The sequence below is a fragment of the Anomalospiza imberbis genome, chromosome 10, assembly GCF_031753505.1.
Source record: "Anomalospiza imberbis isolate Cuckoo-Finch-1a 21T00152 chromosome 10, ASM3175350v1, whole genome shotgun sequence".
NCBI classification, from domain to species: domain Eukaryota; kingdom Metazoa; phylum Chordata; class Aves; order Passeriformes; family Viduidae; genus Anomalospiza; species Anomalospiza imberbis.
Window position 1 is genome coordinate 3,698,404 of NC_089690.1, and position 24,877 is coordinate 3,723,280.

Below are 24,877 nucleotides of genomic sequence, written 5' to 3' on the forward strand. Positions count from 1 at the left end.
TCAAGCTGCTTGTGCTCAAGTGCAGGGGCCACAAGCACAGCACTGGGCACAGCACATGTGGGGGGCAAAACTGTTAGAAAGTGTAGTTTGCTGGGATAAAAAGTGAAGAGCTGCACATCAGATTGCTCCCTGCCATTTTGAAGACACCGACCCAGCACTGGTGCAATAAATAATGTGTATTTTGCCAGAAATATGTCAGAATGGGAAGGAACAGGAGATGCATCAGGGGTTTGCCATGTGTGACACCAGTCTTTGCATAGAGGTCAGTATTCTGTGCAGCTGTATTTAGTGTAAATTTTTGTGGGTTTGCTTGGGTTTTTCTAAACTAATTAAAAGTTTTAACTAACTCCTTAAAAGTACTTTTATGTTCCACTGAGATTTTAGGAACATGGACACCTCTGGGGACATTTAACTCCAGAATACAGACCAGCAAGTGTGAAGCTGAGGAGCAGCCTGCTTGGCAGAGGACTGGGGGAAGAGCAGCCTCCCCACTTGAGGCTCTGCAGCTTTTCCATCCCTCACAGGGGTGGTGGAGCTGCTGTGGTTGCAGCAGGTGCCTCCTCACCGCACTGCTGTAAAGCAGCTGCAGGATTCAGGGGTGATCTGTCTCCATTGTCCCTGCTGAAACCCCACCACCACTTACTCCAGATCATTTGACATTCAGAAAATAATCAGCTATTTCCTGTTCCATTAATTTAACTATAATGGCTTGGATGGCATGGTGATAATTTCAGAGTTTTGGAAGTTTCTTCTGAGTTCTTCACACGAGGTCTTCTTTTGCCATTGCTCTTTTTACAGGAATAATAAATAAGTAGCTTTGGCTGATACTGCAAATACAGTGTTTGATACTGTAAATGCTCACACTGAGAAGTTCAAGGTCAATGGTGCTCAGAAAAAGATTGTTCTGGAGAATAATGTGAGTATAATGTTCCTGGGCTCATCGGGTGCTGTCCTTTGCAGGCTGACCCCAGGATAATCCTTCCAGCAGATACTTGGAAACACAGCCACGTCCATGGAGAGCAGCATTATTTTTCATTTCAGTATCCAGCTGAACGACTTTCTCTGTGCTTGCAGACGTGGATGAGTGTGCAGAGGGCAGGGCCAGGTGTGCCCATCGCTGTGTGAACACCCCGGGCTCCTTCAGCTGTGCCTGCAGCCCCGGCTTCGAGCTGGGTGCGGACGGACGGCGCTGCTACCGTAAGTGACCCTGCCCAGCCCTGCTCTTCAGCCTCTGCTCTCTGCTCCCTGCCAGGCCTCGCTTCTGATTCTCTGGGATCAGCATCCCCAGCAGAGTAAATGCATGCAAAAGGTCAGGCTTAATACTGTTTTCTTCCTCTGCTTCTGCTGCTGAGTTTGCAGGGTGACGAGCTCCTAAGCCTGTGTTCACAGACCTTAATTGCTGCATTTCAGAGAGCAAATAGCCCTGTTGGTTTATCTTCAGAGTCTGGTGAATTCTGCTGCGGAGCTACCAGATTGCTGCTGTTCTCTGAAATGTATTAATTCCTGCCCTCTTCCTCCTCCTCCTCCTCCTCCTCCCAGCTTTCTTACAGACCTGATGCAAGAGAAAACCGGCACGATGTTCTGCTCTTGTCTTTGCCTGTCTGGGTTTCCTTATGTTTCTCCTGAGATTACTGACATTATTAAAATGATGCTTTAAAAAAAAAAAAAAAAGGCAACTAAAAAAGAAAGATTCGGGATGAAAAAACAGTTGAAACACTCAAACTTCCCAAGCTAAAGCGAGCCCTGTTGTCTTTCCTCACATGCTTACCTCTTGCCAGTGGGGTTTCTTAATCAACACAGCTTTTCTGGAGAGGGGGACTGGCTCCCAGTGCTGTTAGCTGATAGGTGATCCCTGGCCTGCCCCCGAGGGCAAATTTAGATTAATAAAGGAGGTGATGTGGAAGAGCTGGGGTTATTATGGACCTAACATAAGCTCCCTGGAATGCAGACAAAAGCATGACCTGTTTTAGCAAAGAGGTGGGCAAAGATCATTCAATCTAATAATACTGTGCAAGAGCTTTCAGCAGAGCTTCCTTAGGAAAATATGCTGCATGCCAGAGAATGAGTGCTTTATTTAAGAATGTGTGTGTAAGAAATAGTTATTAAGAATGAAATCCAGTTTCAAGGCATTAACATACATTAAAAACAAAACCCAATTATGTGAGAGACATCCTGGAGAGTTATTTCATAGGTGATGGGGAACTGTGAGTGGTGCAATGGCAGAGGAAATGTGATTAATATATAGATGTGAAATCTTCTGTCATAGGCATAAAAATGAGGTTTAGACCACTTAGATTTCATTGTGTTTTCGTGATAATAATTTTTCTGGATGCTCAGCAGATCTCAGGGGATGGTGATTCTCTCTGCCTCATGTACAATATTGCAGAGCAAACAATAAAAATAAAAACATTCTGCATATATTTATGATCAGGATTATCCCAGTGTTTGAGCAATTTACAGTCCTTGTTTATTCTTTCATTTCCCCAGTGGCTGGGGAAGAGCTGGTATTTCAGTTTTACTGATGAAGAGCTGAGACAAAGTAAATGATGAAGATTGTGTATGAAGTCAGATTCTGCATTTAATTGCTGGGTTTACTAAATCCCAGCTTAACACACTGGACAGGAGACACGATTTCTTCTCCCTGGTGCAAATAATCACACTATGCATAAGATGTAGTGATATTTATTCTCTTAATTTATACCCTTTTCCAGCTGGAATTACATTTCTTGTTGGCAAGCAGGTTGATCCCTGGGAGCACAGAGAGGGGTAGGACCAGAGCCCAACACAGAGAGGGGTCTGGGGAAATTCTGTGCCAGATCTGATGGCCACCACTCTGAGCAGGGGTGTTTCTGGAGGTACAGTGGCTCCTTTAGGAAGGGTGTTTCTCAGTTTCCCTACGTAGTAGGAGAGATTATTTTCTCTCTAAATAGCTCTGTAACAAAAGCTGGCTAATTCTTCATGAAAAACATTATAACTGACAGTATGGTTTCTTTCTTTCCTGGAGAAATCATCTGATGAAGTAGCTGGGTGGGAATGAGGTGGCCAGGTGTTCCCTTTTTCATGTGAGGGCTCCCACTGGAAATGGCCAGGGTGTTCTGAGGACTGTCCAGTGCAGCCACATGAGGAGGGCATGGAAGTCTGTCAAGGCAAAGGGGGCTGGCAGTGGCACTGTACCACCCTGTCTTAGCTGTAGGGGACAAAGTCTCAGCAGAGGAGCTGCTGTGTCCCCGTGGAAGGGACATCCAAGAACCAAAACCTGGGGATTGTTTTGCATTGTGGTTGGCTGTCCATTTCACCAGCAGGACTCTGCTGAGGAAGCTTCAATGCCTTTGTGCTTGGGGGATGTTTCAGAACCCAGCTCTTTGCCATCGCCATGCAAAACTCAAAGCTGCTCTTTGGGAAGTGTATCAGGCTGGGTTGAGGGGCACCACCAGGGCTCCTCAGATGCTTCTGTTCCTCCTTTGGGACAAGCACTGTGTCCAGACAAAGCATAAACCTGAGGAAACCTGGGAAGGAGGTGGCTTCTGATCACTGAACCAGCTTCACCTTGGTTCACTTGACTGAATTTGAGAGCATCCACTGTTCTGGCACAAACACCTGGAGCTCAGTGACTCCAAAACCTGCTCTTCTGGGGATGGGGTGTGAGCTGATTACACTCACTGCTACAGCACCCATGGCTGCTGTTTTACAGCAGGCTGATCCTCCAGTTACTCCCCCCATGGGCTTGCCTTTTAACATCCTTTTGATTTATTTCTCTGCAAGGCATCGAGATGGAAATCGTCGACAGCTGCCAGGACGGGAACGGCGGCTGCGAGCACGGCTGCGAGCACACGGCAGCGGGGCCGCGCTGCTCCTGCCGCCGCGGCCACCGCCTCGCCAGGGACGGCAAAACCTGCCCAGGTAACCCGTGCTGGGAGCAGGGAGCAGTGTGGAAGGGCCCGGGGAGCCTGCAGGAGAGCTGTCGCTCAGGGAAACCCGTGCCTTCGCTCCTTCTGCAGGTGTTAATTAACGCCGTCCTCTGGCGCGCCCTCCGCGCTGCTCCGGCTTGCCTGGCCCTGGGAGCTGGCTGGGATGGGTCCCTGAGGAGGGCAGGGAGGGGCAGTGACACTGGTGCATCACCTGCTACCAGGGCTGTGTCTCACCATGAGCAGCCCAGGCAGCACAAAGCTGACTTTGTTTCCCTTCCCTTCTCAGCTGGTGGCTGGGAGCAGCAGCACAACTGCTCCCAAGTGCTTCATGCGCAAACTCCACTTGGTGCTCCAGAGCCTGCTGTGTTTCCATCAGATTTGCTCAGTGATGAGGTTACACTTCTGCCTGTGAGAAGCCTCACTTGGGAGGTGAAAGCAGCAGAGTTAGATTTGGGTTTATTTCGAGACAAGAGCTTAAAAAGTCATTCATGTTTTAAGCAATTCTGCTATGAGATATTTTTTTGTGTGTGTTTTATGGTTTTGTTTTGTTTATGGCTTTTGTCATGCAAAATATATCTTATGCTGCTTTGGGCTTGCTGTCACTATGCCATTACAATTTTTAGGAATAGCCAGGAAGAGAGGGGGAATGGAAAAAGGAACAGGCACCACAAAGCAGTGTAGTGAGATAAGAGATGATGAGAAGAGGTAGAGAGTGGGAACATTGATGAGTGTGAGAGGCATTACAGACAAAAGGAGTCTTGCAAGGAAAAAAAGCCAAGTGCAGGAGAGAGGAGGAGGAGGGAAGCACTGAGGGCTGCAAGGGCGAGTGATGATAGAGCTTAAAAAGCAAAAACAGAAAAAGTTTGGGAGGCAGATTTGGAGCCAGAGCCTCTGAGGGGTGGGTGGGTTACACAGTCTTGTCTGTACAGCTGACAGGAGGCAAAGCAGCCTCCTGCCCACATCCCAGCTCAGTGACCTGCTGCTGGGGATCTCAGAGGGAAGCAGATACTCCAGACACAGCAAGGGAAGGGAGAGAACACAGAGGAAGGCTGAAGACATGAAAAGTTGCTCTTAACAGCAAAAATCTCCTTTTTGTTGGATGCAGATTTTGCATTCCTGCACAAACAAGGGGCTGTTGCTGGAACCCAGAGCGAGGCATCACCTGATGGTACTGCAGAGGAGCTCAGCTTGTGACATTTCTGGAAAACACTGCCTTCAAATAACCTGCATTAATCATTTTCACACTGACCTCCTCACCTCGATTGATTAATTACATTTTCTTTCTCCTGTCCGTGTTTCCTCATAAAGTTGGTGCTCCTTCCAAGGTTAATTGAGACACTGACCTTTCCCATCTGCAGCTGCTCAGCCAGGCCAGGTTCAGAAGCATTTTGCAGACTCAGCATTGACAAGGTGGCCCTTGGATGGCCACTGACCTCCTCAGCAGGCTGACAGCAGCCAGGAGCCTGCAGTGCACAGATAACAGCTCAGCTCTCCTATCTAATCACCAGAACAGTGGTGTCAATGATACCAATTTCTGAGCGGGCACAGAGCAGGAGGAGGCAACAGGAAATGAGTTACCAAAAAATACAGTTGAACCTTCCAGGCTGCTGCTGTCCAGCAAGTGCCAGGTTGGATCACAGCATTGTTAGTTTGCACTGAATAAGGCTGAGTGTAAAGAAGTCTGAATGGTCAGATGTAGCTTACTGTTATACAGAATGTTTTTGAGGGCTGGTGGGTCCTTGCTGTTGTCTCTTTTCATAGAACCATAGAATATTCTGAGTTGGAAAGGGCACACAAGGATCGTTGAGTCCCACCTCTGGCCCTGCACAGACACCCCAAATCCCACCCTGTGCATCCCTGGGAGCATTGTCCAAACCTCCTGGAGCTCTGGCAGCCTCAGGACAGTGCCCAGCACGCTCTGAGGGAAGAACCTTTTCTGATAACCAACCTAAAACACCCTGACACAGCTCCAGCCATTCCCTTGGGTCCTGTCCTTGATCACCAGCAAGACCAGCTGCTGTTTTATAAATCCCCTTATGGCAGCTCAGGCTTGCAGAGGAGATGCCTCTCCCAGGACATGGAGGGTCCTGGCTGCTCTGGGAGAAGGTAGGAGGCAGCTCCTGTCAGGATTCAGGATTCAGACAGTGTTTATGTGGTTGAAAGAAGGTGTAAAGCAGCAAGTGCTGCAGCATAAAAGCCTTCAGCAGAGCTGTGGCAGCATCTGGGGGTGTCTCAAGGGCTGAACGAGCTGCTCTTTCCTTGCAGATGTGGACGAGTGTGAGACTGGAGAGTCCTGCTGCTCCCAGTTCTGCATCAACTACGCGGGGGGCTACGAGTGCGCCTGCAAGGCGGGCTTCCAGCTCAGCGCCGACGGCTGCTCCTGCGACGGTGAGCACTGAGGCAGGGAATGGGCTGGGCTGGGCTGCAAGGGACCTAAAGGGCATCTCATTCCACACCTGCTGTGGACAGGGACACCTCCCGCTATCCCAGGCTGCTCCAAGCCCTGTTCAGCCTCTCCTGGGAGACATCCAGGGATGGAGCAGCCACAGCTTCTTTGGGCAACCAGGGTTTCACCACCCTCAGAGTCAAGAATGCCCTCCTAATATCCAATCTAAACCTTCACTCTGTCAGTCTAAAGCAATTCCCACTTCTCCTGCATCATTCCACGCCCTTGTCAAAAGCCTTTTGGTACCAGTGGCTCGGTCTAACTAATCACAGCCCAAGGTAGAAGAAATGCTGTCAAAGCCCTTTGCAGGGCTTTGTGGGCACTGCCCTAATGAGAGTCACTGACCCTGTGCCAGCTTTTCTGATAAGGTTTTACAAATGTGTAATTTCCTCTTTGTGAGGCTGGAATACAGGAATAACCCGGCATCCAGCATGGGGAAGTGGGGATGTGGGAGAGGAGCCAACAGAGAGAAACTTTCCCTCCTCTCTCCATGGACACTTTATATTGATGTGTGTTAAAACACTCCTTCCACAAAAAAAGAGCCCTCAAAATAACTGAAGGATCAACTGAGCTTAACAGCTTAAAGCATCTGTTTTCACTCGAGACAAAAACATCAGTGAAATAATCTGCTCCCTGTTGCCCTGAAATGTTTTCATACCTCCAATACCAGAGAGAAACAGAGAGCCCCAAAACACATAAGAAAAATTGTGTTTTCTTATGTATAGAATAATTTGTCAGATGCAGCTGGGCACAGCATAGGCTCTCCAAGCAGAAGTACTTGCTCCTAATCACCATTTATGTCTGGATTTTCTAGATGTGGATGAATGTCGTCTGGATAATGGCAACTGTGACCATTTCTGTGTGAATTCCCTGGGGTCGTACGAGTGTGCCTGTAAGGAGGGTTACAGGCTTGGGGATAGCAGATGGGCCTGCGTGGGTGAGTTCTTCTCAAAACTTGAGGGCCATTAAGCACTTCCCACTGATTTAAAAAGTGATTTTGGAACGGGGATTTTCACAGATCCTGGGATTTTGGAAGCCCAGCTTGAGCCATCTCTGAACGTGGCCAGGGTAGGGCTACGTGCAGTGCATGGAGCCACGTTCATCCTACAGTAATGGGCTTTGCCAAAGATTAATTGCAGATGAACACTTAAATCCCCTGGACATGTTTGAAAACCTAAAGCTCCTGGTTTAGAAATAAATACTATTTTGACACTTTTCTTGCACTATTTGATGAAGTTTAACATCCTGTGGGGAAAAAAATAAGGGTAGCCAGGTTCTCCTTTGATCAACCAGGGCAACTTTTCCATTAGTCAGTGACGTTATTCTGGATTTCTGCCAGAGTAACCAGTCCAGAGTTTAGCAGAGCAACTCAGTTTTATAACCAAGTTTAGCAACTGCTAAACCTTAAGCCAGAGTTTGATATTCTAACCAACACCAAAAAGAAAGCCAACTGATTTCCCGTCATTTTAAGGCCCAGGTTTTAATGTTTCTGAAAATAAATTGCACAGCCAGCCTCACTTTCTATTTGTCATCTCCAAAACGAGCAAGAGTAATGACCTTCATTAACTAAAAATAATCTCAAACTTCAAGTGAGGAAAATGAATCTCCTCATTTAATTTTGATTCTCCAAGAGCAGAGTTTTTTCCAGAAGAAAGAAAAGGGAAAGATGGGGTGGGGAGGGCATCTGTAAAACTCTGTAAGTACAGATGAGAAAATGCCTGGGCTGGGACTGCTGGGCAGAGGTGTGACTGGAACATCTAATGGCATCATAATAGTAAGAAAAGATGTAGATGGGAGGCCATGGAGGCAGGCTGGGGTGCTGATGGCTGTGTTTGTCCAGCCCTAGGCGTGGAGGAGGCGGATGCAGAGGAGGCTGCAGGGCTGGCTGGTGCTCCAGGGCTGCAGTTCCGAGGGCCCCCCCAGCTGCTCCACTTCGCCCTCGGGGCCCTGGCCGAGGATGGAGACACCCGAGGAGAGCTCACCCTGGTGCACAGGGTTGGTGAGTGACCAGCAGGGCCCTGAGCCAGCACAGCACCTGGAGGGATCGTCCCAGGGAGAGGATTTGGGGCTGGGCTGCCGGGGCTCAGCATCGGGAGGAGGGATGAGCGTTAATCCTGCAATCCCGCATCCTGCCTGTGTCCATGTTCCATCCCAAATGGGACCTGTTGGAGGAACCAGGAGGCTGCCTGGATGCTTTGGGAAGGAGGCAGGGCAAGAGCAGCACAGCAAGCAGTGGCTGGGAAGCTGCTTGGAAAGCAGGGTGTCTGCACAGAGCCCCACAGAGCAGCCACAGAGAGCTCATCATGCCAGGCGTGAGAGGATGGCATGGCTTCCTGCAGGGCACTAAACCCCTGGGGAAACACTCCCTTCCTCCTTGAGCTGGGAGCATGGGCCCCTGTTTACAAACCCTTTCACAACAACTGGAGGCTTTTTGTTTAAGATATTTGCATTTTGTCTGTGTTTAAAACAATCCCCTGAAGATTCAGGTTTGCCTTGACTCTCTGGGAAAAGCACCAACCCATCCATGTATTGCTCAGCTCAAATGGTGGCACACAGCACAGGAGCACCCACTGTCACAGGAGCGGGTGCAGAACAGCTTTGCACCCACCTGGGCTTTGCATGATTCAGTCTTTCCACCCAAAGGTGGAAACGGCACAATTTTAAGAGTTTTATGAAGTGAAACCCTCTATTTGCTTTGTGCTGAGTGCTGGTGAATCACCAGGGGGGATTTCTGGTTTTTTCCTATGTTTGTCCTGTGATTTTTTTATAAACTTTATAATTACCCATCTGAGGACTGTGCCCTACAGGCAAAAATCAGGAGCTGGTCTTGACTTTAATAAAAAATTACCTTATTTTTAAGAACAAAACTGTTAAGACCTTCCCAAATCACGCAGCGTACAGCCGGACTCGACGCCACCGATAACCAACTGGGAAACTGATAAATGAGATAACCACAGGCAAAATTATCAGGCCTAGAAACCACAATCAAATATTTATTGACCACTTTTTGCATGTTTTATTTATATTTAGCTACAGAAATTTGGGTATTATCAGTCACAGCTGAGCAGCTGCACTTTTTCTAAGGTTCAGGCTTTGCAGCACACAGTGCTTTGTATGAAAAGGTGATGGAGAAAAGGAACTTTAAATGGTTTAGTAAGTTCTTTTACCTCATGAATAGTAATTTATTCCTTGTGTTTTCAGACATGGTTTTGTGCTGCTATCTGTATTATAAAAAAGCCAGCTTTAACAGTAAGCTGGTGCAAGTAATTAAATATTTTCTATAACTTGAATGAGTTTTTAAGGTGGAAGCATTATGTTTTTATTGGTAGCCTCTATTCTTCTCCTGAAATATGAATTTGAAACCCTTTTCCAAGTGGGAGCACTGAGATTCTGAATGTCCCTGAAAGCTTGGGCATTTGCTCAGATACAAAAAAGAGAACAGTTGGGTGCTCAGACCTAGAGGAAATCTGGCCTCACACAGAAAACTGTTGGTGAAATGCAACCAGCCTGTAACTTACTGAAATAAGGCTGAAATAAGCTGCCAGCTCACTTTCAGGTGCTTTTAAAAATCCCCTTCCAAAAAGCCTCCAGCCACAGCCATAAAGCCTTGAAGGCTCTAAACTATGTGGATGGGATCTTCAATGCCACGGAAGTATTTTACCAGCCAACTTTATTTTGCATGCCTGTTTCAATAGACCCAACAAAGAGAAGGTGAGGGTGCAAGGGATTAAAGGAGGGTGGGAAAGGAGAGGGAAAAAAAGCATTTTCATATCAGGTTTCCCATATAAAACTCTTCATATTCATGAACAGAAGAGATATGATAAATGTGTATTTTGCTTTGTTTTCCTAGAACGCTCAAACTGTGTGGTTGAAAATACCACTGAACTATGTTTAAGTAGCACTACATCCACTTACTGCAATAAAAGAACAGGGAGGAGAGAAGTAGCAAGGAGAGAAGAAAAGTCCCAATAAATTCTTACAGTTACATACAATGTTACCAAGCATTGGGTGCAAATTCTCTTTTTCTGAAGGCAAAACTCTTGCTTTTAAAATGTAGCTAGAAGTGCTCGTGGCTGGAGAATGACAGCGTTTAGGGGAGTAAATTCCAGCTGAACACCCAGCTTTCCTTTTACTTAGAGTCAGAAACATGAAGAGGGAAATTCAGGAATGCCCATTTTGCCATGCCTTTTCTGCCAAACCGTCGGTGTTCGCAGCCCAGCCGTAGGTAAGAGCTCGTGGAAGCGTTTTTTGTCTGGCTGCTCACTCAGCCCTGTGTGGTTTTTTGCTGTCAGTGTGCCTGGGTGACACGTTTGGCCAGGACTGCAGCCTGAGGTGTGAGGATTGTCTGCACGGGGGCCGCTGCAACAGCGAGCGCAGCGGCTGCGTCTGCCCGCCCGGCTGGGCTGGTGTCATCTGCAACGAGAGTGAGTACAGGGGGCTGCCAGGGGGAGTGAGCCTCCTGCAGGGGCTCTGCAGGTGGGGAATGGGAGGAACCTCTTGTACTTTTCATCTGGGAAGCTCCTGAAGGAGCACAGCTGTCTCATAATCAAATTTACTGTGCTGGGGCACATGAGATAGGAGCTGTAAGTGATGGTGCAGTCCACAGAGGTCCCTGCACTCCAGTGAAGGTCAGGACAGAACCATCCTTGTCCTAAATATTTGGTGGTTGTTCATTCCTATTTGTTCTGCTGCTAAAAGTTGCTGAAGTTTGCTGGCCATGCTTCGTTCCACAACCTGCCTTGGTGACTTCCAGAAGTCTGTCCCAGTAGTTGGTGTGACACTCTGGGTGGATGTGTATGCTAAACTTGAGTTTTTCCATTGTAGCACCCCAAGACATTACCTTTTAAATTTTTTTCTTATGTTTTCCATTTCTTTTTCCTTATCATTCTTTTTATTATTAGCATTGCTTTCTTGGAGCAGTTAATTTTTCACATTGGAAATGGTATTTTTCAGAACTCTGCTGCCAAGTCAGTGCCCTTTATAACAGGTTTTCACTCTCCTTGCTTCTGTTTCCTGGCAGAAGATCTTTCTGATTCAGAAGTATGTGTCAAAACCCATTGGAAAGAGAGTGGTGATTTCTTGATGTGCTGTTCTTCATCTGCAGTTTGGCAAAACTTGTCTGCTGCTTGTCTGAGACATCATACAGCAGATTTCCTGTTTGAGATGGGTCCCTCCATTTCGTGGTGTGTGACATGATGGCCCATCATTCTCAGAAAGTCTTTGCTGTCACTGGTGAGACAAAAAGTCGATGAAAATTTATTACTTGACATCAGTAGACAGCACTCTTCAGGTTAATTGCCATCAAGATTGTTTAGGAGACGTCATCACATGGACAGAAATGTAGAAAAACCAAGCAAGTGATTGAAACCAGCAGTCTGCCTGTGGTTATTTTGGGAGACTGATGGTGGCTTTGGTTTGTAAACACTGGGGGCAGCTAAGAGAATAGAATGGGGAAGATTAAAAGAATAATTTCCAGTCTGTCGAAGACAGTTCAAGCTATCAAGTGAGGATATTCTTACTTTTGTCCCTGGTGTGCTGGTAGTTCAGGATAGATTATAAAAATTTCAAGGCAGCATCCAAATTTTCTTAGTTCATTTAATAAATAACAACATTTAAGATGTATATTTGCACTAGACCTCCATGCATGTAGTCTAATGGAATTCACCTCTGGAATTTAAAGAATTTTAATAGGACTGTTATTGAGCTAAACCTGCTGTCTGATGAAGTCAGCAGGGACAGTGATAAATACAATATCTAATCTGTATGAATTAGTCATATGTGATTGCTTTCACTCTTTTCTCTTGCATTTTTTAATATACAGCACAATTCACGGGTTTAGGGTGAGCAGGTTTAGGGTAAGCTAAAACAGTGGAGAAAACTGGAACTAAATTTCTCTAATAATCCACCAAAGAAGCCAAATGGAAATTGATGTGAAATGTCAACTTTCATAATGTACATTGATAAAACGTCAGTGAAGTCAGATGACTCCAGCAACTGTATTCACTCAGCCAGCTCAGGCTGCAAACAGCAGAGCAAGGCTGCATCTCACAGTTTGTTTTTGCTGTTGTGGATCCATTGCTGCCATGATTACCTGGGGAGTTTCAGAAACTACATTTGAAAAACAAGATATTATTTTTATAATAGTGTTTGGGAGAGAAAAGAAGAATGTTTAAAATGTTTATCTCCAAGTGTTCAAAGCTGTGCTCTGATGTTTAAGCTTTCGACTTGACAGGCAATGGTTTTTGAGCCCGTGCTTTGTGGGGAGGGGAGCATGTGCAGGGGGAGGGTTGGGTACATGCCAGTGCATCCCAAAGCTTGGTTAATTCAGTGTCCTTTGAGATGTCCTAGTAAATATCAGCTGGATGTGCTTTACAGAAGAATATGACTTTGTTTAGAGCCTGCTCAATTAAAAGGACTCTCTCCTTGCTCAGTTTTCACAGAATCACAGAAGCAATTAGGCTGGAAAAGACCTTTGAGATAGAGTCCAACCTATGACCCAACACCACCTTCTCAACCAGCCCATGGCACTGAGTGCCACATCCAGTCTCTTCTTAAACACCCCCAGGGATGGTGACTCCACCAGGCAGCACATTCCAATGCCCAATCACACTTTCTGTGAGGAAATTCCTCCTCATGTCCAACCTGAACCTCCCCTGGTGCACCTTAAGGCTGCGTCCTCTTGCCAGTTCCCTGGGAGAGATCGACCCCCCCCTGGCTACACCCTCCTCTCAGGGGGTTGTAGGAGCAATGAAGTCTCCCATGAGTTTTCCAGGCTGAACACCCCCTGCTCCCACAGCTGCTCCTCACAAGACTTGTGGCCCAGACCCTTCATCGGCCTTGCTGCCCTCCTCAATGACCAAAGCCTCGTTTTGCTGCCCGTACAGCAGAGGGGAAGTGTTTCTTGCTGTGCTCACGCTCGCTGCTCTCTCCACAGCCTGTCCCCCCGGGACGTTCGGCAGAGGATGTGCCGGTGTGTGCAGGTGCCAGAATGGAGGCTGGTGTGACCCCGGCACGGGGCAGTGCCACTGCCCGCCCGGTGTGCTGGGCCAGCTCTGCGAGGACGGTACGGCTCCAGCTCTGCCCCAGCTCTCCACTCCTCCCCCCGTGTTCCTTTATTTTAAATAGTGAGCAGAACTGTTGAGAAAAGCCAACGGTGGCGATGTCGCTGTTGAGGCAGGATGGGAACGAAAGAACTCCAGTTCAGAAGGCGAGAAGAAAAACTCTGATTTATTTCAAATGCACCGCTCTATTTATAGAGAACATCGTGCAGACTGATTTCATTGGTCTTAAAGTAAAAACATCTCACACCATTGGTGCTCTGTGAATGACACACAGTGGCAGAACATATCTATAAACAATGTGAGCAACAAGAGAGATAGTGAATTATTTACGTTCCTTTCCAGCTCTCTCCCAGGCCCAGCCTGGTTAGAAACCTCTCTTTTTCTCTCTGACTGAACTGAGAGTATCCATAGTGGTGAGGCTGTGCAGAGCCCCAGCTCGGCCACAAACCGCTTTGGGACTGGGGTTTTGACCTGCAGCTGCTGATGATTCCTGTGTTTGTGCACTCCAAAGGTTGCCCAAAAGGTTTCTTTGGGAAGAACTGTAACAAACCATGCAACTGTGCCAACAAGGGCCACTGCCACAGACTGTATGGAGCCTGCCTGTGTGACCCCGGGCTCTACGGCCGCTTCTGCCACCTCAGTAAGTCCCCGGGGTTTTTGGGATCTGCTCAACGTGTGCACAGTGTGACAGTCTGTAAAAGATTCCACATCACCTAAAGGGGGCTGGCAGAAAGGAAGGAGAGTGACTTTAGGCACAGGCAGTGCTAGGACAACAAGGAATGGATTTACTAAACCAGTGGAGGTTTAGCTTTGCTGTTAGAAAAATGTTCTTTGCTGTGAGGGTGAGGAGGCCCTGGCACAGGGTGCCCAGAGAAGTTGTGGCTGCCCCTGGATCCCTGGAAGTGTCCAAGGCCAGGTTGGACAAGACTTGGAGCAGCCTGGGTTATTGGAAGGTGTCCCTGCCCATGGCAGGGGGTGGAAGGAGATGGGCTTTATTACCTTCCAATCCAAAACATTCTGTGATAAAATGATCAAGACTTAGGGTTCTGCAATAGTCTGGGAGTAGCAGGAGGACAGGATTTTTGAGATGTGCCAGGAAGCCCCAGAAACTTCATTAATCTTTTCCTCTATTGATTAATCTTTGCTATGAGGACTGCGATTTACTGGTGCTCAAAGGTGAGGATTATAGGTGGGGTGGACAGGTTAACATTAAGGTTATTGCTGAGGTTGGAATCTGGTTGGAGCTGGTTGGTGACTGCTGATGAGTTTGAATGGGAGCTGGGGAGCAGGGCTGGCTGGGACAGGATGAGGATCAGACATTAGATGGAATAAAAAGAATTAAAAAGTTTGCAAAATAGATGATCGAGTTTCTTTGTACTTAGAGGTTTTGTTTGTAAAATCTGTGTGAGATTAAAAATCTTTTGTTTTACTTTGTTTTGGGTTTGAGTATGAAAGCTTTTGTCTTGGAATGCACCCAAGTTTTTTTTCATTCGGAAAATCAGCTGAGTTTGCTTTGAAATGTTTCTGTTTTTTGAATTCACCATGGATTGCTTGACATGAAATGAATGACCCAGCAGAGGGATCATGTAAACTCTTCTTCCACCCACCCGCACACGAACAGGTGTTGCTGTGGAGCAGGGATGTACTGCCTGAAAGCGAAACAGAGGTTTTGCTTCTTGCAGCAGTTGCATTCTGCAGCAGTGGGCAATTTCAGCCAGCTCCTGCATAATTACAGAGCTGATGCTTCCTTTTCTTCTGGCTGCAGCCTGTCCCAGGTGGGCCTTTGGCGCGGGCTGCTCGGAGGAGTGTCAGTGTGTGAAGGAGCACACGCTGGAGTGCAGCCCCAGGAACGGCTCCTGCACCTGCCAGCCTGGATATCACGGCAAAAAGTGTCACAAAGGTACCACCCACAGCCAGGTTCCCCACATCTGCTTCTTCCTTTGCCCCAGTAACTTCTCCTTCTTCCACCCCTCTGCTTTGTTTGGCTGCTGCTACTCATATTCATATCCTAGTAATGATTTTGTGGGGTTTAACCCTGCTAGGGTTGCAGGGACACCGAAGGTGAGCTTAAGAATTGGGGGAGTTTTAGCCTGGTCAAATGACAACAGAAATCCAGAACCTAAATCTTAATACAACCTTAAGTAATGAAGATGGTGTGAGTTTTCATTTCTGTGCTTTTTTGACACAGTCAGTAAATAAATGGCAAAATCTGTGTTTTATGGCAGTGGGGTGATCTGTAAACAGGTTCAGTAATGCAGCTTTTCCTTCAGATTTGCAGCTCTTTGAATTCAGCTTACTCTTTGTAGTTTTTGGGGGTAGTTCAAAGAGAATTGTATCCCGCATTCATGTTTGCATGTCTTAGTAGCCCTTTCCAGACAGCAGTGGAGCAACACAATAAAGATTCTCCCTTCAGATTTTTCTCTGGCCAGGCAAGACTGTGTTGGATTTATGGCAGTAATTCTGGTGGGTTTGGTGGAGAACAATGATGACAATGTTTAATATTTTTATAATTCTTGTTGATGGGCTGAGCTATGACAGGGAGCGTGCCTTGCCCAGCCCTGGCTGTGCACCAAGGCAGAGAGCAGCAGAACTTAGACATCAAAGAAGAGAATTCCATAATGTATTTAACTGAATACATCCTCAAGTATTCTAATTGAATAAATCTTTAAGCATTCTGCCACTCTGTTTCTGGGTTACATTTAAGCAGTAACCTCTTTGAAATGTAAGCATTTATTAAGTATTTACACTTTGTAACAACACCTCTAAAATGTACATTATAATATATTCTCTGCAAGTTTCTGCCAAATTATTTTCTGATTTTTGTTTACTTCTCTTAACTTTTCCTTTTTCTTATACATGTTCTGTATCTGCTTCTATTTCCAGAGTGCACCCCAGGGTTTTATGGGGCTGGCTGCAAACTGAGATGCAGCTGCCCTCCTGATGTTCTGTGTGATCCTGAGACAGGAGCCTGCAAACATCCATGTCCAGCTGGGTTTCATGGAGAAAAATGCCATTTGTGTAGGTACTCACTGCATGATTCCCTGGGACATACACTTGGGAGGGGAAAGCTTATTCAGGAAACTTAGATTCAGATACAGAAGTTGCAGATAAACAGGTGCATTTGTTGTTGATACGAGTTGGCAGTTCCCCACTGAAACCAGACTGATATTTGGAGCCTGGCAAATGCTGTCTCTCTTTCTATCTCTCTCCCTGCAAAGGTCAAGGCACAAGGCTGAGGCCAGTTACCCAAAGTAACATTTGTCCAGGTAACAATAGTTGCTTTTAAAGCTACAGGCACAGATTTTGCAGGGCTCTGCTGCAAAATTAATTTCAGACCACCAGTTGCTCAGACACTACTGCTAATACTGATCACTTCTACCAGCACAGCTCAGTTTAAAATTGGTGGCTGTGGTTCCTCCTAATGTCTTCAAAATGCTCCTAACCATGACTTTGGGGTTTTTTGTCCAGCTTGTCAGCCTGGCAGCTTTGGGATGGGCTGCAGGAAGAGGTGCAGCTGCGGAGGAGCCCCGTGTGATCCGAGGACAGGGCAGTGTGTTTGCCCAGCTGGGAAGACTGGTGCTACGTGTGAGCAAGGTGTGTGAGGTGCTGGACCAAGGTAGGGAGTGCCTGGCTTTGGAAGATATGATGTGAAGTAGAATTTGGCTGTTTCCCAAACCAATAAACAGAAAAAACTGTGATGGAAACTGGGAGAGAGCCTTTGGTCTCTCTTCAGCTGTGTTCTTGTGTGCTGCAGTTTAATGCCTAGGTCTGTAGAGGTAGTATAACAATCCAGCTCAGTTTTACTATTATTTTTAAATTCTTCAGGGTAAGAGCAGAAATCTACAACTGTCCTGAAACACAAAATGGCACTGGTTACACCTCATGTGCTTTTTCTCCAGATTGCCCAGATGGCCAGTGGGGACCAGACTGCCAGAACTCCTGCGAGCCCTGCGCCAACGGGGGACAGTGCAACAGGGAAACTGGAGCCTGTGACTGTCCCCCTGGCTACACTGGGCCATCCTGCTCTGCCAGTGAGTCCTTGCCTCAGCCCTCCCCATGAACAGAAAGTCAGATTGAAAACTCAGGTTATGGTTTGATTTCTGCCTTCTTATTCTTTTGTGAGATAAAACACGCTGCTCTGAGATTAAGTGCCCTTCATCTCCAGGAATTCCCAGGTTGGATTTGACATTATTTGTGGCAGGGAGATTGCAGATAAATGCACATGATCAGCTAAGCTGCATCCCAAATGGATGTTATCATTAGACCTAATTTGTGGCAAGCTGTACTTGGAAATACAATGTTTAGCAGCCACGCCACCAGTGGTGTAATCCTGGCTGTTTGGCAAGAGGTGTGACCAGCTGGCACACATGGCATCATTCTTGAGTTATGTTTGCAGCAGCACTCCTTGGTGTAGATCATTTAGGATTAACTAATACTGAAGATGGGGGAGCAGTATCAGTGCTATCCCTGCAGCCGGAGACCATGGGAATACGTTCAAGGGCCTGTTCTGTGCTGCTCTTCTGCCTCTGGGTGTTAAAAGGCTGCCTGAGTGAGGCTGTTGAGCTGCACAGAGGCTCTCAGGACAGCTCTGCTTTGTGCAAGACCCCGGTGGTGGCTCATTTTTAATTCTTGTTAGTTATAAAATGGCTTTTGAGGAAGGTTTTCCTCCTCTGAGGAAACAACCTGATGCACAAGAGTACCAGTTCTAAACTCAGGCTATTCCCACATTCCAGAGACTCAGCCCCAGACATCCAGGGTGTGAGCAGATCCCAGATATTTCTGTGTTGCTATTTTGATTCCTGGGTTCAGCCAAAGCCTGTTTCAGGGAGTGAGCTGCCTCTGTCTCTTTGGGCAGATGAGTCTGTGGTCGGGTTGTGAGCCGGGTGAAGTCACAGCCTGTCTCTGTTTGCAGCCTGCCCCGATGGGCACTATGGACAGAGCTGCCTGTGGCTGTGCAGCTGTGGCAGCAGTGCTCAGTGTCACCATGTCACTGGAGAGTGCTCCTGTCCCCCGGGCTGGACTGGCCACGACTGCAAACACCGTAAGTCAGGGCACACGGGATCTCCTGGGGACTGCACGATTTCTCTGTTTGCTCTTAGTGTATTACAGTTTTTTAATATAGTTTTGCTAATCTTACTGCTTCTGAAGCGGTGTGTTTGTGGGTTTGCACAGCCTGGGTGGTTATAATCCTTCATTATCCAGGTTCAAAGCATTGAAATAGATGGCTGATGAAGCGCAAAGTATTGATATAAGCTCTTATTTCAACACTATGGATCCCTTTGCCCAATACCATCTGTCCCGTCAGCATTTTGACTGACAGACAGTTTTGTTTTTCATTTTCAGTGCAGATTAGTTTTGAGATTAATTTTCCATTTCTCATATTGTTTGGGGGAGATTTATTCAACAAGTGAGTGGCATGTAGAGTCGTGTGTCTAAAGGTCACTTTTTAACTTAGGAATATAAATGCTGTGAAAAATTCTGTTCTCTGGAAGAGCAGAGCATCCTTCTGTTGACTTAGAATCGCTCTCCATATTGGTGGCTGTGTGAGAGAGTAGATTTGCCCTTTTTGGATGGCACCATATAAACGTGAAGCCATCCTCCCTTTTCCTGTGACACATCTCTTCTGCTTGATTCATTGTGATGCCTCTTGCAAAAAGCCAACAGAAGACAAACCTCTTTCTAAACTTGGTCTTAAACACATAAAATCATTTAATTGGCAGTGTTGATAGCAGCAAGTTTTGCACCTGACTTCTCAGGCTCTGTACTGAAGAAAATGCTGGGAAAATCTGAAGTTCCCACCCATATGCATATTTTAAAAATCAAGCCAGTTGGTAGTGTGTAGAGCCACTGAGATGGCTTTTGACGACTCCCTGGGCTGTCAAGAGAATTGAGAGACCATGACAAAGGAAAGCTTTTATTTCTACTCGGGATAAGATCTGAGAAAAATTGTTTTGCAGTGGTATCTTGGTACAGCAGCCCTTCCAGCTATTGCAGACGAGGCATTAAACAGATTCCCAACTCCAAAATCAGGTTTCTGTTGCCCTAATTGGCACTTTCATCTTCATCCTTTACTCAAAAGAAAGGACATGCTGTGGTACATTGGTGTAATTGTGTCAGTGCTATGTGATTTTAGGATGAAAGCAAACATTTAACAAACATTGTGAGATTCCTTTGTGTCCGTGCTGCATTTCCCAGTATTTTGGGGAAAGCATGGAGGGTGCTCCCAAATCTCTCTGGTTAAACCCATTAACTAATTCTGGTTATGCAGATTTTCACTGAGTGAGTCAATAGCTGATATTTTATTTCCATGAAATTATAGATTTGTGACTGATGGGTGTGGATTTACAGCATCACTAGGTTGGAAGAGACCTTTAAGATCATCGAGTCCAGCCCATGCCTTAACGCCACCTCAGCTAAACCATGGCACTGAGTGCCACATCCAGTCTTTCTTTAAACACACCCAGGGGTGGTGATTCCACCACCTCCCTGGGCAGATAATTCCAGAACTTTATCACTCTGGATATAGATAAGAGTAATATCTATTTCACTCTTCAGCCACTTGAATGTGCCGCTCGAGTCTGCTTTCTAGAGGAGCTCATTCGAAGGTTCTCTCCCAAGTTTGCCCTAAACCAGGACACAGTCTTTCAGCAAAAAACTTTTTCCTAACATCTAACTCAAATTTCCCTTGGCCCAGCTTATGAATTATTAGTTTTACATGGACGGGATAATATCTGCCTGTGTCTAGCTGAAACAGACCAGCAAAAACGGTCTTCATTTCCACAATTTGCACCTGCGCTGCAGCTGGGAGTTTAGCCCTGTATCATTTTGTGTATTCTGCGTTCTCTCACGTGGAAGTGCAGCAGGGTTTGGGGGTGGTGCTGGATGTGACCCCATTTCCCTTGGCAGCCTGCAGCAGCGGCCGCTGGGGCCGGGGCTGCGCCAACTCCTGCGCCTGCGACGGCGGCGACGGCAGCTGCGACCCCGCCACGGGCACCTGCTCCTGCCAGCCGGGATTCACCGGGCAGCACTGCCAGCTCAGTAAGTGCCTGCCTCCCCAGCACGTGGAGCTCCCAAAGCCCAGCTCCCAGATCCCTGGAAGTTGTGTTTTCCTGGTCGTTCCCCGAGGGAACGCTCCCAGGCTGTTCCGCCCCCGCTCTGCCCCGCGCTGCGCTCTCGCGTTTCACCAGGGTTAGATGCTTTCCCTAATTGGATTTCCAGAAAAGGTATTTTCAGCCTTGTTTTGGACTCAGCAGCTATTTTTAATGTTAGGATCTCGTGAGAGGGATAGGATTGATGTATATTTGGGTTGTGGCGTAAGAGTTTCCGTATTGGTTTTATTTATTCAGGTTTAGGGCAACACTTACCCTTCGTAAATCTCTATTTCAGGTCAGGCATATAGAAATACTCCACATGTACATAACAGAAGGAAAACCAGGAATTTTTGGAGTCCCGTATTTATTAACAACAAAAATGAGCAATGGCCTTATCAGAGGCCCTCACCTTAACATTCACCTCTAACTGAGGTCAGTAGCAGATGCTTCAAGCATATGAAAAGAGGCTCATAGTCAATTCCTCATATCTCTCCCCAGGTATCATCAATTTCTCATTCAGGGCTTTCATGAGACAGAAGTAATATCTCTATATTTAATACTGCTTGATTTTTTTTTCCAATTAATGTGCCTATTTTCTTTTTCATTTCATGCAAGCATTTGGAATCCACTTCATCTTGTGTCAGTAAGTTGCATAGTTAAGCTGCTATTACTATTATTATTGATTATATTGATGTTGTTAAATAAAACAAACATTTTATCTACTAGTTTAACAATCTTACAGTAGCACAGATGTAGCTACCAGAGTCTCAGTAGCGTGGGCAGGATTAACTGCTGGTGTCACACAGAAATGTCAAAACAATTAATCTGGAACCGCGACCTAAGACAAGAAAGCCTGGAAAGTTGATCTGGCAGCCCTTGTTGCTGTTGGCACAGAGGGGATGGAAGGACAGTGTGTGGGGAGGACCAGCTCCCAGAAAAGGAGCTGCCAGCTCTGTTTCTCTTTCACTCTTGATCCCTCTCAAAATAGCATCTCTGCAGAGAGAGAGTGGCCAAATAGCTGCTTGTAATCACTGGGAAGGGAATCAGTGAAGCCATCGCCACCGACAAAACAACTGGCAATCCCTAAAGTTCTTTCTGTGGGCTTTCTGTTCAATTTAGTCTGCTTTTTACCCCTTTTTTGTGTGTGTGTATATATATATGTATATATGTTTAAAATTGCACATATATGTATGTGTGTGCGTGTGTGTGTGCAAGATAATGAAAACCATAGCTCTTCACATAATTTTATGCTACTTTGGAGGTGAAATCTTCACCGTCCCTGGATATTTCCTCTGCTCTCCAGGCATCTCTTCCTTCTCCCTGCAGGTTGGGCTCCTTCCCCTGGCAGGAGCTCAAGTTCTCTGTCGGCGTGGCTGGAACCTGACATGCATCACAGCAGCCTGTGCCTGCTGGAGCAGGGGCAGATTCTCTGTGCTGTGGACCGTGAAATCATTTGTGAAGTGCTCTGACCCTTTGCCATCACCTTGAAAAGCCTCAGCTCTGGGCTAAACACTGTGGGCCTGAAGGGAGCTCTGCTGAGAGCCCCACACCTCTTGCTGCACTGCAGCACCATTTCCCTTGCACAGATTCCCTGACTGAAATTTCAGCTGATAAGGGAACATGGAGAAGGATCAAGCTTTTAAAGCACAAGTGCACCTTTATGTATTTGTTTGTTAAACAGTGATGTGCAGCTTTGGGAAGAGGAAGGGATTTCACCTGTAAGTGCAAAAAAATAGATTTTAGCATACTTTTAAACAACATTCCATTTTTTTGACTCTCTGAAAGTAAAGAAATACTTAAGGTACCTTGCTTTTCTCCCTTCTCCCATCCCAGCTCCTCTGTAAGCCACACAGTTGGCAGAGTCACTGAGCTGCAGGAGCACCTGAATTCCTGCCAGCTGCAATCACTGCCCACCCATGGCACCAAACAACACCAAACCCACCCCCTATTCCAGACATGGAGCTGTCTTTGAGGACTCTTGTTTTCTGTTCTCTCTGATTCCTTCCAGATTGCCTGAAAATCACTTTGTTGCTGTAAATGCTAAAATCATAGACTTCTAGAAGAGATCTGGCAATAATCTCCATAAATCATTCAGAGGGATGTTCACAAGACCTTCAAACATGAGTAGAGGCCCTGTAATACTGTATTTAGCCAAGTCTATCTCTGTGTTTCAGCCTGTCCAAAATATCCAATGTGAATTAGGCAACTGGCCCTGGTCTTAATTGATTTTCCTATAATCCTGGAAGAAATTATTTTCATTCTCAAATGTTTTCATTCTGCTGATAGCAAGTACCATGCAAATCTTTTAAAACTCCTCACATTAACTGCGGTGGAAATGTAATTGTTAATCTGTCCCCCAGATGTAATGTTTTCACTTGAATCTTTCAAAGCAGAGCATGAAAGTAAAGCGTGCAGCATTCAATTTGGAGCTTTGTGAAGGCAACCAACACATTTCATATTTTATCCAGCTTTCTGGGGAAAGAGGATTTGCAGGAAAACAGGGGAGCTTCTCCCCTCCCAGTTGATCAAGTCCCAGAGGGGATGTGCACATAAGCAACTCCTCCAGACCAGTGGGCAAAGTGTCATCATGCAGAACCTGTGAAGTCTCAGGCTCTGCAATAGAAGGTGTTCATTTTCTGTGCAGAATTTGGTCTTCCAACACTCTGGAATTTTTCTAAAATAGATCTTAAATGTAGCCCAACTTACCTGAACCTCAAGGGGAACACTCAAATCTTAGTTTTAAGCCGTTACCTTTACGCCTTGATTATTTTGGAAATGGTCAGACTTCCCATGCATGTAAAAATTCCCCATTGATCCCTAGTCTGCTCTGGCATTAACCCATCATCTGGCTGTGATTCCTGTGCTGCAGGGTGCCCCGAGGGGAGCTTTGGCCCAGGCTGTGAGTCCAGCTGCCAGTGCCAGAACGGAGCTGCCTGCGACCACGTCAGTGGAGCCTGCACCTGCACGGCGGGCTGGACAGGAACCTTTTGTGAAAGAGGTACTGCTGCTCCCCCTGGTCCCTTCAGGATTCATGGAGAATTTGTTTTGGTTTTTGTTCAGAGAGCAGGTTTTGCAGTTGACAGCATTGGATCTAAATGAACCACTGAACTTTATTGGAAGCCGATACTGAAATGTGAACTCCCCTCCTAACTCAGCAGAGCATCATGCTGGGTGCCAAATGTTGGGCACGTGTTTTCACATGGTTAAAATTAGATATATGCTTAAGGCTTCTGCTTTATGAGTCTTTATGAAGACTCTTTTCAAGCAGAGTCCCACTATTTGAGCACTGAGCAAGGAGAAGCTTGTTCAGCCTTATGCTTTCTTGTTTCCAGTGCCTCCCTGAAGTGATTTTGAGAAAAAACATGGATGTGTGCATCATCCCTGTGGAACTCTTTAAGAGCAGATTCACTTCTAACTTAAATAAATCCAATTCTTTTCTATCATCTATCACCTTGTCATTTGGTAAAGTGTTGGACTGGATTCTTTAGCTACATTATGGTGAGTCAGTCTGTGGCATTATCACAGGAGGTTGCTGTCGTGCTGCATCATTTTGTAGGTTTTTTGTATAAAAAAATACAAGAGAAACAACACAGGGCCGTTCAGACACTGTGAAAGTTAAGTGTAGGGGATTGAAGATTCTGCAGATTATGGTATTTGAACCAAAGTCACAACTCTTTTGCATGGAAAGCAGTTTAATCAGCCAGTTTCAGCAGCGAGGATGGAGGGAAGTGACAGCACTTGCAGGCAGCTGCTGCCCTCTCATGGGAAGAAAGATGCTCCACAGCCTGACCAGGAATATAGCAAGGCACCCACAGGTTGGAGTTGATATTCCTTGTTATTGTTTTCCTCTCATTCTTATCGGGGCTATGATACGAAATAAAAATTCTTTCCAAGGTTCTGCTGCAAATAATCACCTCGTAATTCATGGTATCTCCACTATGTCCCTTTTTAATACAATTTAGCTGAGATCTGTTTGCCTAAATCTACTATTTTTTAAATTATTGTATTTTTATTGTAAAAAAAAAAAATATGAGGCACTTGTCTGTGTTGTGTAAATCTCTTCATCCCAGCAGGAATTATAATGGGAACAAAGAGGCTAAGCATCCTTGGCCAGAATAGGTATGAGGAATATGGAGAAGACTGGGGGATTCTGTTGGTGAAAAATAAAAGAACAAATCTCAGCTTCCAAGTTGGTCACGTTGGACATTATTGTCTTTTTTTTTTTGAATTTCTGAAAGAAGATTGTGGAGGGGAGAGTGAAATTTAGGGCTTCCTAAAACACCGTTTTCCTTGTGTTTTCTCTCGGGAAGGCAGAGTGTTTGCTCTCAGCTGACCTGGGTTACCTCTTAACTTAGGAGATTTCAACCAGAA

At 46.1% G+C, this 24,877-nt stretch overlaps 1 protein-coding gene across 7 annotated transcripts in view; it reads left to right on the forward strand.

Moving 5' to 3' along the window:
• The window catches only part of LOC137479725 (multiple epidermal growth factor-like domains protein 6), a 192,082-nt gene that overhangs the window by 133,354 nt on the left and 33,851 nt on the right, over positions 1-24,877 (forward strand). For all 7 annotated transcript variants that reach the window (XR_011002469.1, XR_011002470.1, XM_068200235.1 and 4 more), the window contains 15 exons: positions 1,075-1,197; positions 3,763-3,900; positions 6,174-6,296; positions 7,169-7,291; positions 8,195-8,353; positions 10,647-10,778; positions 13,289-13,417; positions 13,927-14,055; positions 15,181-15,315; positions 16,299-16,433; positions 16,884-17,009; positions 17,315-17,446; positions 18,328-18,456; positions 20,322-20,453; positions 23,376-23,504. Coding sequence is in view for 5 of the 7 variants with exons in the window: in XM_068200235.1 (XP_068056336.1) it covers positions 1,075-1,197; positions 3,763-3,900; positions 6,174-6,296; positions 7,169-7,291; positions 8,195-8,353; positions 10,647-10,778; positions 13,289-13,417; positions 13,927-14,055; positions 15,181-15,315; positions 16,299-16,433; positions 16,884-17,009; positions 17,315-17,446; positions 18,328-18,456; positions 20,322-20,453; positions 23,376-23,504 (1,974 nt within the window). In the remaining 2 variants the exon portion in view is untranslated. The remainder of the gene's footprint in view (positions 1-1,074; positions 1,198-3,762; positions 3,901-6,173; positions 6,297-7,168; positions 7,292-8,194; positions 8,354-10,646; positions 10,779-13,288; positions 13,418-13,926; positions 14,056-15,180; positions 15,316-16,298; positions 16,434-16,883; positions 17,010-17,314; positions 17,447-18,327; positions 18,457-20,321; positions 20,454-23,375; positions 23,505-24,877) is intronic.